Source organism: Gallinula chloropus (genome assembly GCF_964237585.1).
Source record: "Gallinula chloropus genome assembly, chromosome: 4".
NCBI lineage: Eukaryota > Metazoa > Chordata > Aves > Gruiformes > Rallidae > Gallinula > Gallinula chloropus.
Genome location: NC_140088.1, coordinates 65,266,161 through 65,281,405, shown reverse-complemented (window position 1 = coordinate 65,281,405; position 15,245 = coordinate 65,266,161). Strand labels below are relative to the sequence as shown.

At 42.7% G+C, this 15,245-nt stretch overlaps 1 protein-coding gene across 1 annotated transcript in view; it reads left to right on the top strand.

Moving 5' to 3' along the window:
* FAM13A (family with sequence similarity 13 member A) overlaps window positions 1-15,245 on the top strand; it is a gene marked incomplete at its 5' end in the record, with an annotated part of 124,806 nt that overhangs the window by 42,801 nt on the left and 66,760 nt on the right. The window contains one exon of the mRNA XM_084262637.1: window positions 7,997-8,169. Coding sequence (XP_084118763.1) covers window positions 7,997-8,169 — 173 coding nt within the window. The remainder of the gene's footprint in view (window positions 1-7,996; window positions 8,170-15,245) is intronic.

The window sequence follows — 15,245 nt, the reverse complement described above, 5'->3', positions numbered from 1 at the left end:
AATGCCTAAAAATACAAGTAGAGTAAGAGAAATCCAAATTTGGCAGCAGCAGCTGCACAGATTGCAAGGATGACTGCATCCATCATGACTGTGATTTCAGTGTGGCAGTTAATCAAGGAAAGATTTAGGGCTTGGTTCAGAGTACGGAAGGTAGCCAGCAACTGAATTTTGCGAGTATATGTTATTGCTTATGTTATCTGTGCTGACTCTCTGCTAAATCTGGCAAGAATTATAGAGCTATTGATCTCTGTCTCACACTGTCAATAACTTAGGATATGATGAAGCAGTTTTTCTTTGAAAAGAACTTGTCAGCTGTGTTATGACTACATGGATTTAAAATCAGTGTTATAGGTGGTAGGTGAAATGACAAAGCAAGGTGTGTTTTAATAACTTTTTATGTTTTATTACCTTCTGAACAGAATCTATGCTTTGTCAAATATTTGAGTACAAGCCCGTTCTTAGCACTTATAGCAGGCTTAATAAAGATGACTCCCTTCTTGCTTTAGGTTCAGTCTAAGCTTAAGGATTTAGAATCATGAAAGGTTTGGGTTGGAAGGGAGCTTTAAAAGTTACTTAGCCCAACATCCCTGCAATGAGCAGGGATGTCTTCAACTAGATCAGGTTGTTTAGAGCCCTCTCCAGCCTGACCTTGAATGTTTCCAGGATGGGGCATCTGCCACCTCTCTGGGCAACCTGTTCCAGTGTTTCACTGCCCTCATTGTCTCATTGTTTGAAAGAAAAAAATAAATTAAAATCTTCTGTATATTTATCCTGAATTTAACATCTCTTAGTTTAAAACCATTACCCCTTGGCCTACTGCAACAGGCCCAACTAAAAAGTCTGTCCTGATCTTTCTTCTAAGTCCCCTTTAGATATTGAAAGGCCACAATAAGCTCTGGCTGGAGCCTTCTCTTCTCCCAGTCAAGTAATGCAAACTCTCTCAGCCTTTCCTCCTAGGAGAGATATTCCATCCTTCTCATGATTTTTGTATTCTTTCCTGTGCTGAGGACCCCAGAGCTGCATGCAGTACTACAGGTGAGGTCCCACCAGAGCAGCATAGAGGGACCTCCCTTGACCTGCTGGTCACTGCGTCTTTACTGATGGGACCCTCAATCCCACTATGTCACTGATGAAGATAATGAACAGTACTGGTCCTGGTACAGTCCCCTGAGAGACACCACATGCTACCGATCTCCATACAGACATGGAGCCATTGACCAGTACCCTCTGAATATGGCTATCCAGCCAATTGCTTATCTACTGAATAGTCTGCCCGTCAAATCCATCTCTCTCCAATTTAGGCCTTGTAGGAGTCCAGATAAATGACATCCAGAATGCTTCCCTTGCCTTAAGCTCTACTATTATGGAGACAAATGCCAGCGTAGTTCAGGTATGTTTAGAAGATCTTGTTCCACAGCCTCCCTGCTACCTTTGTGCCTACTTGTGTAGTACACGTAGCATTCAAACCACAACTTTAGCACTTGCTTCCTCATACACAAAAATCCTCTGTCAGGGCCAGTAACGTTATGACAAGCAGAGAAATAGAAAGTGAGAGAATAAAGGTAGGAGGTGTGAGAGGAATGCAACTGAAAAAATCTCGTGGCAGAATTTTCCCTGCCTTTGAAAACCTTTTGGTTCTGTGGGATATATGGTCCTCACAGCTGCAGGAGACTCATTCCATGCAGATTCATCCCAGAAGGCCCTGACTGCATTAAAATGATAGTGAAGCTGGTGTTGTGAGAGAGCTGGCTGCACTGTGGGGCTTTGGAGAACAATTCAAGTACAACATGAACGTTGTTCATGGCCAGGAAAGCCAATGGCATCCTGGCTTGTGTCAAAAATAGTGTGACCAGGTCTGGGGAGGTGATTGTGCCCCTGTACTCAGCATTGGTGAGGCTGCACCTCGAGTACTGTGTCCAGTTCTGGGCTCCCCACCATAAGAAGGATATTGAGGTCCTCAAGTGAGTCCAGAGAAGGGCAACCAGGCTGGTGAAGGGGCTGGAGGGCAAATCATATGAGGAGTGGCTGAGGGAGCTGGGGCTGTTTAGCCTGGAGAAGAGGAGGCTGAGGGGAGACCTTATCACCACCTACAACTACCTGAAGGGAGATTGTAGAGAGGTGGACAGTGGTCTCTTCAGCCAGGTGACAGGAGATAGGAGAAGGGTAAATGGCAAGAAACTGTGCCAGGGCAGGTTTAGATTAGATATTTAGAAAAAAAATTCACTGAAAGAGTTGTCAGGGCCTGGAACAGGCTGCCCAGGGAGGCGGTTGAATCACCTTCCCTGAATGTGTTTAAAAAAAGGGTGGATGAGGTACTTAGGGATATGGTTTAGCATAGGATGGGAACAGTTGGACTTAATGATTTTAAAGGTCTTTTCCAACCTTGTGATTCTGTGAATACTTGGTCTATTTACTGGTTGACTTGAAAGTGTCTTAGCCAGCTTTTCCACCTGATTCTCTGAGACAACTTAGGATGACCTAAACCATCCAGCAAAAGCCTGCATCTTCAAGTAAGGCCTGGTATAATTCACTGTCCTTGTTGTTATCATTAAGTAATCCTGGTAGAGAGCTTAGAGCTCTATTTATAGTTAGAAATCCTATTGAAACAGTATGTTTAACAGAATGAGTTTGTTTCAAGAGGTAACAGTGGCCAAATACCAAACCTGGTGACTTTGGCAGGTGGCTCATTCCCTGGTTATTTGACTGGAAAGAACTGGTTGAATCAGGTTGGTTAGCTGTCAGGCAAGAGTTACATCTGGCCACCTTTTTCAGTCATTCATGAAGCAGAACTCACATGGATGAGGGAAGAGATTGGCATGTGAGGTGTGTGCTGATAGCTAGCCAAATTGAGACTAAAGCGAGAAAGAAAGCAACATCCTGGACTTCCCTGCATTGCTCAGCCGTGCCCAGGCTTTTGTAAAGAAATGTGGGTTTTTTCTGTTCTGCACAATATTTGTATTGTTATACACAACTTGTAAGCTGTAAGAGCCCTAGGCTGACAAAATATAAGTCCTTCAAAAGGTAATCTGGACCTCTTTGTTTTGGTGGACAAAGTAAAAGTACCATTTTTTTATTAAGGAAGTTTTTGAGTGAGGTGTCTCTTGTCTGGAAAAGTACGATGTTCATGCAGTATTAAATAATGAATATCTGTTTTAAATACCTGGGGGGGGGTTTATGATAAACCTTATGGAAACATCTTTATCACCTTTTCAATACAGCATTTAAATATAAAATCACAGCTAGCTTCTTCCAAAAGTTCAGCATTTAGATTTTTTTAATTGAGTAATTACTCAAATGAGATTGAACTGCCCTAAGTTCTTACATGTCCATGCATAGCTTGTGATGTTGGAAGGTGGGGTTTTTCCCTCCTTGGAAGGATGAGCTAATGAGAAAAACAGGATGACCTGTGCTAAGGATCTGTATCTTCACTCTGTGCCAATGCCTACAGAGCTCTCCAGACACATCTTGGTGTGGAGCAGTCCCTGTTCAAGAACAGCGAAAGACTTGAGTCACTGTACCACATTAGATCTTTATGGCTCTTTATCTTTGATCTCTGAACCCAGGAACTTCTGACACTTTAAAGGGAGATGAAACATCCTACTGTTTCATCCTTCATAACTCAGTTATGAAGAATCTTGGCATGGTGTGTGTGGCATTGACTGGTTAGCTTGTGCCTCTTGGGGAAAGGTTTTCTCACTTTCTAAACCACCCAACATGATGTATGTTTAGACTGGTCATATAACTGATTAGTCTCTGTTAAAACTGCAAGTGCAGTTCCTTGCGTCTGAACTTTCTGAGACAGCAAATCTTGAAAGCCAAATGTGGCATGTATGGTGTAGTAACACCACCTAGTTGTCTGCTCTTTGGTGTTTTGATTATCCTTTCTTGGAATGGTCCCTTTGATCCTCAGTAGCAGTTTCCACATCCCCTTACTGGACTGCATGAGATTCTTGTCAGGCAATTTCTCCAGCCTGTCAAGGTTGCTCTGGATGGCAGCTCAACCCCCTGGCGTGTCAGTCACTCCTCCCAGTTTTGTGTCATTTGCAAACTTGCTGATGGCAGACTCTGCCCCATCATCCAGATCATTAAGGTTAGTTATTTGCCTCCATCCAGACTTCATAATTGTGACCAAACAGATAAGCAATGCAGCCAGGTTAATATTTGTTTAATGCATTGGTGTTAAAAATGAAGGGGAAAAACCCTAAATGAAAAGCATCATAAACCAAATATGAAGGTCTGTGAGCTAAAACACAAAGCATGATACCATTCCAAAATCTTCTTGAGAGGTGCAAAGCAGCCACCGTACAAGATGGTATCTTAATGAATAGGCAATGGCTTTCCTTTCTGTTTGTTAATATTTCTAAGAATATGGTAAGTTGAAAAAGGTCCTTTCCTGGAGAGTAGGGGGAGATTCTTCCACCGAAGACATTTATAAGCCTCACTTTAATCTTTCTTTGTCATTTGGTGGATTGCAAAGGAAGGTATGCTGCCTAGGTAACTACAGACCTCCTACAATACTCACTACAGTGTGTAACAAAATACAGCCTGTGTAAATGTGCTACAACATGCGAGTTTCCATTGGGGCTTTTATTTTTAATTTACTTTGAAACTAACACTTGAACTTTGAGATTTCTTCTGTGCCTTTGTAATAGCCCAGGGGTTTCACAGGCTATCCTCTACATCATCCAGAGCATAAGGTTGCACCATATGCTGGTCACAAAAAGAGATGCTTTGGAGAAAATTAGGAGTATCTTTTAGAAAGTATTTGGAGTTTGGTTGGTGTGGTTTGGGATTTTTTTCTTCCTGTAATTTAACAACTTAATATAGTTGTTAAATCTTCCAGTATAGTCTTGATAATGTGTAACTTACAGCACTGCTGTTTTGTGAGGTATTGTCTTTGCTTTGTAAGGTACTGTTCTCTCAAACTTTCTTAGTGATTTTGGAGTGTCCTAAAAATGCAGTGGTAATCCTAAATTTGAATGTGATCTTTCAAATGGAAATTTCCTGCGGCGCTTGTATGTGATTGGTATGCCTTTTATTGGAAGTGCCTGCATTCAAGTGGTCTTTTACTGCCAGAAAACAAGAATTGAAGACTGTACCAAAACTGTTTCTTTCCTTTCAGAGGACCAGAGTAGTAAATAGATGTTTTTATGGAATGCCTCAGTATAAGGAACTCCTGTAAATCAGTGTACTGTTGATGAGAAGCTGTGTAGAGGGAAATCTATACATGCTGTTCAGCAGATGTTGCCCTTTTCCTAGCACTTCTTGTTGGGTAAGGCAGATTCTATAAATGCAGTACCTGGTAGCAAATGTATTTAACTTTAATTGCATTCTTAAATCAGGATGCACACAGTGTGGTGGAGTGGCAAGGCTGGCTTCCTGATGCTGTCCTGTGTGGTTCATCATAGAAGTTGCCCCTTTTGCTTGTACCTACCTGTGCTTCTGTAAAGTGCTAACAGGACACTGACAGTGCAGGAACTGACTTGGGTATTTGCGCACACGTGTAGTCACCGTTTCTTGTTACTGTGGTGGGGAGTTGTTCTGGTGCGCGTGGCATCAGCTCTAGCAGGTGGTGAAAGCACCAGAAGGCCGCGGTGAGAGACATCCCTGTGCAGGCTTGACAGATGACAGTCATCTCCAGCTGCAAAAATCTAACTGAGTGCCAATTTTCAGTGGTGAAGAAAGGCTTGACAGCCATTCCAGCAGAATTCAGTAAGCCAGAGCCTCCAGATCCCGGGCCATGCTACCTCCCATTGTGATCTATCTCCTGTAGTGCTGCTGATGTGTAGCTCCCTGCTTCCCCTCCTCCCCACAGACATCATTTTCCCTTGGTAAATCCACAGCACGGCTGAGAGCCACAGCCTGGTGTTCACGTGCTGTGTGGTGTCAACAGTTAGTGACTGCTGTAGGCAATGGGCTAACAGAGTATTGCTGGAAGCCAGCGGTGGTCCAAAGGTGAGATCTTGACTCCGGGAAAAATGCCCATTGACGTCAGCAAGGGCAGGATCTTGCCGAGAGCGTGTGGTGCAGAGGCTGAAACTGGGAAACTCTATCTGTCTGGTTTCCTTTTGCCCCTGATGGGAGTAATATTTCTCAGTTCATGCTCTTCAGAGCAGAGTAAGACACAACAACACAACAGACACAACAGAGTAAGACAGTGGTGAAACCAATAATTTTACAAAAACTCTTAATGTAAGCCAGGTATGAGAAGGGCTCAGGAATGGTCCAGGAAGTCTGACTTGCTGTCATGCAGATTTGTAGAAACTATAGCAGGAAGGAGAATTAATAAATAAATGGAGGCACCAATATTATGTCTTTAGAGAAAGAGGGACCATTGAGCCAGAGGAGCTGAGCGTGTATATAGGTATAGTCAATGTTGTGCACTCTAATTTTCAAAAGCTTTTGACAGGATTAACAAAGGCTTTTAAAGAAACAAAAATGTTTTGTGATTAGAATGAAAGACTTTTTTATGGATTAATAATTAGAAAGCAATAAAAATATATGGTTGGTTTATCAGTGGAGAGAGGCTGCCTATGAAGTCCCTCAAGGATCTTTGTTGGAATCTATGTTTTTCAACCTCATTAATGACCTGGAAAGAGACCAAATGTGCTGAGAATAGAAATTTATTCAAGGTAGCAAAAACTCATGGGTACAGTGGATTACCAAAAGCTCCAAATTTACTCTGTATTGCATGAAAAAATGAATACTTAATATCTGTCACTATATGTTAACTACTAGCTACAAAATCCCATGAATTACATAAACACGTGTACTAAAGAGCTCCAAATTAAAAAAAGAAAAGAGATTTTGATACTGCAGAAGCTTCACAAAGCTATCAGCTCAGTAAGCAATCATGAAAGCATATAGAAAGTTGGATTTTGATAAGAAGCCACCATTAAACCTACCTACATATATAATGCTGCCTGTGGTTCCAGCTACATTTCAAGAAGTAGAAGGGGAAAAGGTGTAGGGAAAAGCAGCAAAAAGGATCAAATGCATCAGAATAGCTTCTGAATAGAGACTACAACTGGAGTAGTATAACATCAAGAATGGTATGGGAAAGGTGGGTAGGGAGCAATTATTTGCAAATTATCATAATTCAAAAAACCAGGGGAAATATTATCACCATATCTAAAATAGAAGTCCTTTTTTTCCCCCCAAATTTAATTGTAACAGTGTTGTGTGACTTCCCAGCCACAGGATCTTGCAAAGCCTAAAGACATATGTGAACACAAAAGAAAATTGAATTTAATCACAATTGTTAGGTTTAATCTTTGCTGTGAACTAGGTGCAGCCTCCAAGTAAAAAAAAAGCCCTAAACCACAGACTGCCAAAAGCTGGGATTGTATATGGGGCAGACCTCCAGACTTGCTCTCCTTATTCCCTGAGCATCCTGTATCTGCCGTTGATACTGGGCACCCATCTGACACAGCTCTGTCTCTTCTTATGTTCTCTATGCTTCTGCTGAAGGGTCAGAGCCTTCCTGTAGAAAGGGCTCAGTGAAGTTTGAGGATTTTGTCTTGGATTTAGGGAGCCCAGCTTCCAACTCTGTGTCCTGGCTGCCTCAGCAAAGAATGCCAACCTAGTACAGCCTGAGAAGTTTCTTTCCAGGGTATGCATTGACATCAATTGACATCAAAAAGGAAGGGAGGGGGTTTGAGAAGAGGTGTGTAATTGTTTCTCCACTTGTGTCAAGAAGCAGATTCAGTAGGAGGTTTTTTAGTCTGTCTTCTGTGATACAGAAAATAGCTTTCTTTTTCTTTACTTACCTTTTTAATTTCTCTCTTCTCTGTTCTATCAGTAAACACACCTTTATTTTTCTTTGAATGATAAGCAGAATGTTTGATTTATATGTATTTTATATTATAATTTTTCACCTCATATTATTTGCTTCTTGCACGCTGGTAGGGAATGTCTTTCTGTTACAGATTATCTGAAAAGGCTGCTCTGCCCTTTCTTTGATTCATATTTCATATTTTTCTCTTTACTTCTGTAGATGACAAAGTCCACAATGGAAGGATCCAGCCAAACACGCCTAGTGCCACAACCAGGCCTGTCAGATGGAATACCTCAGGTTAGCCTCCGATTAGCAGACAGTGGTTCATGCTGGAAAGAGATGGATTTAACAGAGGAACTCTCCTTCATTAACAGTGAAGCATTTTTTTCCAGGTTAGTGCTCCTTTTTTGTCTTTGTATTTGTTTCTTTCTTTGTTCTGTACCTGCACCTCAAGCTCTGAGCATTTGGAGTGCTGGGGTTTTTTCCATTGATGCTTACAAAGTCAGTATGTTGGGGTGTAAGACAGATTAATGTGCATAACCTCGTTAAGGCCACAGATTCCAACAGGTTCCTTACAAAGCCAGCTGTGTGCTTTAGCTTGGCTTTCAAATACAAATTTTCAAGCATGTGAAGATGGCCTGCTTGCTGAAGAAGTGTAGACAGGCCAGACTGATCAGGCACTAGAAATGACACCAAGTAGAAGATGCAACCAAAACATAGGTGCCTCCTGTGAGTAATTAAGCATATTTGATCTGCCTGATTTAAGTCTTAACAGATGGCTGCCTTTATTCCCATTCTCAATCCAAATAGGAAGGGGCTTGAAAGGGTTTTATCTTTCTGGCAGCCGTGATGGTAATACTAGTATTGTTCAGACAGAGAATACCTATAGACTATCTATATGAGTGTTTGAATTTATAAGAGTCTGTCTGTCTAGACTATCTGTAAGAGTATATATTTAAAAGAGTATCTTGAGTTTTGATTGTTGGTACTTTGCTGAGGTGAACAGGTAATATGAAATTTGTTTTCCTGTCAAATTCTTTCCTGTACATCCGACTGAAGCAGTATCTTTTTGTTGTTCTCAGGATACTGAATTGAGTCTGTCATTCTCTTTCTTCCTGTGCCTAGTGCAGACCATGAAGGATTTGGGTTACTGTGGGAAATTGCTGTGTGCTACTGAAACATGGGGTTGGCCTAACATGGCAAATCGTGCTATTTACATGCCATGAAACACGGCGCAGCGGTGTCTCTGCATACGGATGCAGAACACGAAGCAGTGGCAGCGCGGCCAGACACGTAACTGGGTGACTTCACTGTGTGAGCAGGAGACGAGTGTTATTCTCAGCTCTAGTGCAAACAGGCAGCACTCTGCTTTGAGCCGAGTTGGCAAATTATGCACTAACACCAGATTTTAAATCATAATGGTGGTGGTGAAGCATAGATGTCAAATCTGGTTTCTAGCCCTAGCAAGCACACATGCTCTTTAACTTATGGCTGGGTTTACCGTGTGGTTTACTGACACCAAGCCTGCCCTCAAAACTCCTGCAGCCAGAAGACATAGGGTATGTTTACATGTCTTTGTTAATCCAGCTCCTTTTGACTGAGATGAGTTTGGAAACAATAACCCAAGCAGGTCAGCCAGCAAAACTGAGAAGGCAATACAGTTCCAGCTAGACAGGGCCAAGCAGGTGGGGCTGGGTCAGAAGGTACGGCCTCTTGCACTGATATGCTGGAGCCTGGCAGAGAGTGTGCCCCTGCCTGTACTCTGCTACACGCTGCAAGGTGCAAAGAGAAATCAAGCATTTAAGAGTAGAAACAAAGGACTGCTGATTCTCATGTCTGGAAAGGCATTTGTGGCTGATGTACTTCATGAGATATCCCAAAAAATTGTAATTCTTTTAGGAGAACGTTCACCAAAAGACATAATTATTTGCTGTAGGAATTCATACTTTCCCATCAATGTGTAATTCTGTAGAAGACTACTGTTGAAGTATGGGACAGTTGGGCTAATACTGGCACAGGACATTAAGGACCAAATGAGATATGTTTGTGATTAGGCAGAAGCCTAATTTCCATGCTCAGGCCTTGAGATAAACAATATCTGCATCTCTAATTTTATCTGGGAAATGAATAAACTGTAGAAATTAATTATTTTGTAATCCCAATTTGTTCAAGAATTGCCCTGGTTTTCTGTCCTGTATCTCACTTCTGCACTTATTTACCAAATTGAGATGAGAATCTGCACTGCTGTTGGCTTCCAGTACTTTTCTATCGGTGATCTGCTGCTGAGGGAGTAGGAGGTAGTGGTTGCTGTTTTCTACCCAGCTCCAGGATGGCAGGTGGTTGGGCAGGATGGGATGGAGGGGAGGCCCTGGACCACCTCTAAGAGGAATCAGGGAGAGAGGTCTGTAGCAGACCTAACACACCTGGGGGACAGCTGTCTGCAACAGTCAGTTACCCTAATTTCCTGACATTAATGTAGTGCTCTGATATATCAAGACTGGTTTTAAGTGTGGTTTTGGCAGCCTTGTGTCATTCTAAGCTCACAGTGAGGTATCACCCAACACACTCTCAGCGCAAGGCTGCGGTAGGAGTTTTCACCTATCTCAGCAGAAGGTGCTCTGGCATCTCACCTACTCTATAAAGTGGTTTGCAAACACGCTGCTTTTCTTGTTGGGGGGTTTGTGTCACAAGGCACTAACAGTTCTTAAATAAATGTTATCATTAATTACACGTAATTATCAGGTATGTTTTAGTGAAATGACTGTATCTGCTGGGCTATCATGTGATCTTTGCTATAGAAGAATAAAGGGTGTTCTTGGCAATGGTATCAGTTGCTGTTTCATGAAAAAGGCCTGTGGTTTGTTCCCTTTCCGTGCTCAGATACCATGATCCGGGTGGATTAGAAGTGGGTGAAGGGCTACACAGAACAGCAGATGCAGAACTCCACCTTTAGCAGGCACACACACTAAGCCTGTAAGCACCCCCCAGCAAAGACTATAATCTCCAATAAATTTTCAGTCATTTTCATTTGGCACTAGAGCAGTGGTCTTCAGGGAGAATATGAGAGGCTTCTGGTTGATAAGTAAATTTTTATACTATTTAAAATGCATCTCAGGCTGTGTCTTCATACAATTGACCTTAAAATGGCAATCTGTGTATAAAGTAGCAGCTACGGTTCAGACTGTCTTCTAAAATGGCTTACCAGTTTTTTTAAATATTGAAAGACAGGTTATACCTTCTTATAGGTGTGATATTCCTCATTGCAGGAATTTTTTGAAGGTGCTGCTGTCATTTCAAATATGTGAAATACCAAGTTGCAGTCAAAACATATTGCAGAGCATAAAATCTGCATCACCTTCTGTTCACAACTGTTATCTCAAGAGAATGGTATTTTTAAAGTTGATACATTCTGTTTTCTGACCAAAATAGCGGATAAACTATATGCATCCACAGTGCCCAGTAGCACTCAATGTATGTATTGCCTCATTATTATAGCTGCGTGCCAAGGGCAAACTGCTAATTATACAGTAGCAGAAAAACAGACCTGTAATGCAGTCTTCAAGTAAGTCCCAAAGCAGTGGAGGGAGGAAGGAGAAAAGAGGGCTGGTCTCCTGAAAGAAGGATGAAAGTCTGCAGGCAATATGCAGCCTGTTACATACTTCTGTGAGGCTAATCTCATTTTTGCAAGAGCTGTGCAGAGCTTCAGAGCAGGGCAGCCAAACTTCTGGACCATGGGAACCACACAAACATTTTGTCTTTACGTGGTTGAGAGCCACAGGACCCACCCCACAGACCTGAGGAGCTGGTGAAAGCAGCAGCTTTGGGATTAGGTTGTAGGCAGGAGGGAATGAGGGTCCCTAGAACCTTACCAGACTGTCAGTGAGAGGGAACTAGGGTGGGCTTGGAGCTCTGCAAAGCTGAGAGTCCCTGTTTGGATCCCTCTTTCTACTATCTAGAAGGAAAAAGTCTGTGCAAAGTTGAGGTTCAGAAAGGGAATCATGTAACAGCAGTAGGAACTGGCATGATTTTGGATGTGCCTAGAGGTGCTAAAACATCAGTGCTTCAAATAACATATTCAAATGGATTTTACTTCAGGGATAAGGATGTATTAAGACTGATGTGGATACAAAGGTAGGAGAGCCTCTTGCAAGCAGTGCTGTTAGCCTTTTATGCTAAAGTCCATATACAAGCAAAGGGATAGCCTTCAGGGAGGAGGGAAAGTGCTTCCTACAGGCAAAATGCGAGGCAGGGGACTGTTGGTGATGAGCAGAAATGTCTTTCCTGATGCTGGCTCGGAGGTACATGCTGCATGGAGACTTTTGTTGTTACCATCCTGGATCTTTTTCCCGGAAAAGGGCACTGAAATAGTCTTTGCTGCTGTATGTGGCTGTTCTAGCGCTTGCTGGAGCTGCATCTCTTTGCAGTCGTGGTACTGCTTTGAAGAAGGATCCCCCAGTCAAAGGACACCCTGATGTTTGTGGACCTTTTAGGCTCTTTGCTATTCCTTAAATGGAAGTATCAGGCAAGGGAGTGTGACCAGGTACATTCCTTGCTGGTAGTGGTCAGGTGCTGGGCAATGGGTGTGTGTATAGCAGCCAAACTTTGTGAACAACATTGTGCAGTTCCTGAGGGCCAAAGCTTAGAGCAATCACAGCAGTTGCTCAGTAAGCAAGCCGCCTTCTCCAGTACTTGCTAGCTATGCCTTTGTATGCCAAAGATCATAAATTCCTGTTTGTGGCTGCAGTCACAGCTGCGGTGAGATTTGCCAGCACAGATACCCTGAGCTGGCTTTCTAACATGTGCGTGTTCTCAAAGAGAAGGGTTGTTTATATCAACCTTTAGCTCACAAAGATCCCTATAACTGGCCTGTGTCCTGCAAATAAAGGGATCACATGCTATAGTAGCCTCTCTAAAATAAGGGGTGGGTTAACGTACCCTGCTGCACCCTCTTCGTAATGACACTGTATGTTCTCACTATTAATTGTTGAGGTATAAAACACATGTATTTGTACACTGAGAAGTTTGTGCTTACTATAAACACTTTCCTTATTTGCTGGCTTTCCTTTTAGCAGCTGCGGTTTAAAACCAAGGCAAGCCAGAACTTACCATTATTCTCTGGCATGCGATAAGAACATGGGTGCCTGCTGTTGCCAGAACAAATCAAACAGGGGGGCTGGTGTTGTTTGCTTAGCTGACTATTTTTGTTTAGGTTTGGGGTTTTTTTGTTTTTGAAGTCTGTCATGCCAGTACATTCAGTCCCTATTCGAAGTAATAATTTGCCTTATCACTCGGGAGCCTTGCTGCCAGGTTTACATAAGGGATCGCAGCCAGCAGGGCTGTGACAGCCGTGGATTCTTCGAGAAAACTGCTCAGGAAAGGAGCAAAGCTATCGAATGAGTCCAGTGTGGAGGTGGTGAGGGCATTGTTCAGCAGCAGTATCTGGCGCGCCCTGCACAGAGCTCTCAGAGAGGACTTTTTATGGAAGGTATTGGTCCTGTTTGTCACTTTCTCTCTTTAGGTTGCGTTGAGTTAGTTTTTCCTAACTGACTCATTTAACTTTGAGAGTACATTTGTCTCCACCCTCCTATGCAATCAATTCCCTTCTTTCTTGCATTGTGAGATGCTGGCAGTAGGAACTGCCTTACATAATGAGTTGTTAAGAAAAGCATTCCGTTTTCTAAAAACACTGCCACAAACATATGTGATTTATGTGTCTCTCTGAGGTAGGTGACTGTGAAGGGCAAGTCAGGGCGTGGCTTCAGCTCTTGCTGGGTTCTTCTCCTGTGTCCATAGCCAAGATGTAATGACAGTCACAGAAACGTGTAATTATGTAGATTTTTTTCCATGCAAGTCACCTGGGTGGATTTCAGTTTGTTTTTCCAAGCATTATCCCTCTCTCTTTCACCTTGCACAGGTTACTCCTTTAGAATAGGCTTTGTCCATTACACTATCCTAACCTTCCTATTTACTTTAGCCATTTTGTCTTTGCCTCTCTGTGCAAGATTTACCTGGTGACAAATTACGACTTGTGGGGTGGAGAACATTTTGAATCTGACGCTTTGACCTGTGCCACAGAAGTGGAGGTTCAGCTTGGAAGCAACAAGAATCGGAAATGAAACAAAGATCTGATGACTTTAGATGTAGAAATCCTCATTTTAATGCTATTACGTGCATATGGAAACAAAACAACTTCTTTCAGTCCATGAGCCAAGTATCTTAGCTTTTCCTGTTTCCTGGGACAGCATCCAGCAGCCTTAGAAACCAGAAAGGGAGTATAGTGAGTTCACAGCAATTGAGTAACAAAGCTGAAAAAAATCTGAGTCCCTTTTTGTATCTTAGGCATTGCTCTTTCAGCTAGGAGGATTCTTTATTTTGTCTTGTTCCTTTTTTCTTATTTTTTTTTTTAATCTGCTTCTGCTGTTAGCAGACAGTCCCTTCATCTCATGAGGCGGGCGGCTTTCTGATACCAACGGGTCAGATAATAGTTTTTGCTGTGGGACATAAAGTGCAAACATCTTTGACCACTTTGAAGTAATTTTCAAACACAAGGACTGGTGACCTCTTACGGGAGAACACGCAGTGGATGATAAGGAATTCAAGCAGCATTGGAAATCTTTGTGCTTTTAATATCTGTGTTTATGAAAACCAAGGCACCCATTGCTAACCTGTCTTACTAGCAACTGGGGAAGAGGCAGACCCCCTGCACTGCGACTTGACTGACTTTGAATGCAGCAAGTGCAGTAAGTTCCCTCTCCTGAAGTGCCTGCTGCGTTGTTCAGCTGAGGAGGTTCAGCACAGTGTGCCTTGTTTCCAGTAGCTTTGCAGAGCAAGCACTTTTCTGTCACCTGAAGCTGTGTGGTACTCCTCCCTGTGCAGCTTCCCCGAGGGGACGTGGCCTGCGTCCTGCAGGCAGTCTGCAGGAAGCTCATCAGGCAGAGGTCACAGCCAGGCTTGTTTGCTGCCTCCGTTTCCCTGTTCAGCTGGAAGAGCTGTGCATTTGGACGCTGTGTTCAGCACGTTGCAGCGGAGGCTGATGTAGTTCAGCTGTGACACACACATATATTTTTAATCAAAGTAGTCAGCTAGCTAATAAGAAGAGGCTTGGGGCAGTAGGACAGTGTCACTCACTGCTGTTGTCACTTTGCATCTGTTTGTCTCTGAGTTGTTTCAGTGTTGTAAAGTGCACCTCTTTCATGGTCAGTGGCCATGAGAGAAGTCCTCTCATTTTATCTGTTGTGAGGAATGTGATCCCAAGTTGACTGCTTTGTAGATAATTATTTGTAGATAGTAAAAATTGCACTTTCTCACGTTGACTTAGTGCCTTCCTCCTGGCCTGAGAGGGTTGCAGTTAGGTGGTGTGAAGGTAGTTCCACTGCTGTACCAAAGCTTTCCTTTTCATCCTGCGCCTGCTGCAAGTAGTGAGTATTCGCAAAGACAGATCGCCAGGTAATTACAAAGAAATTACTAA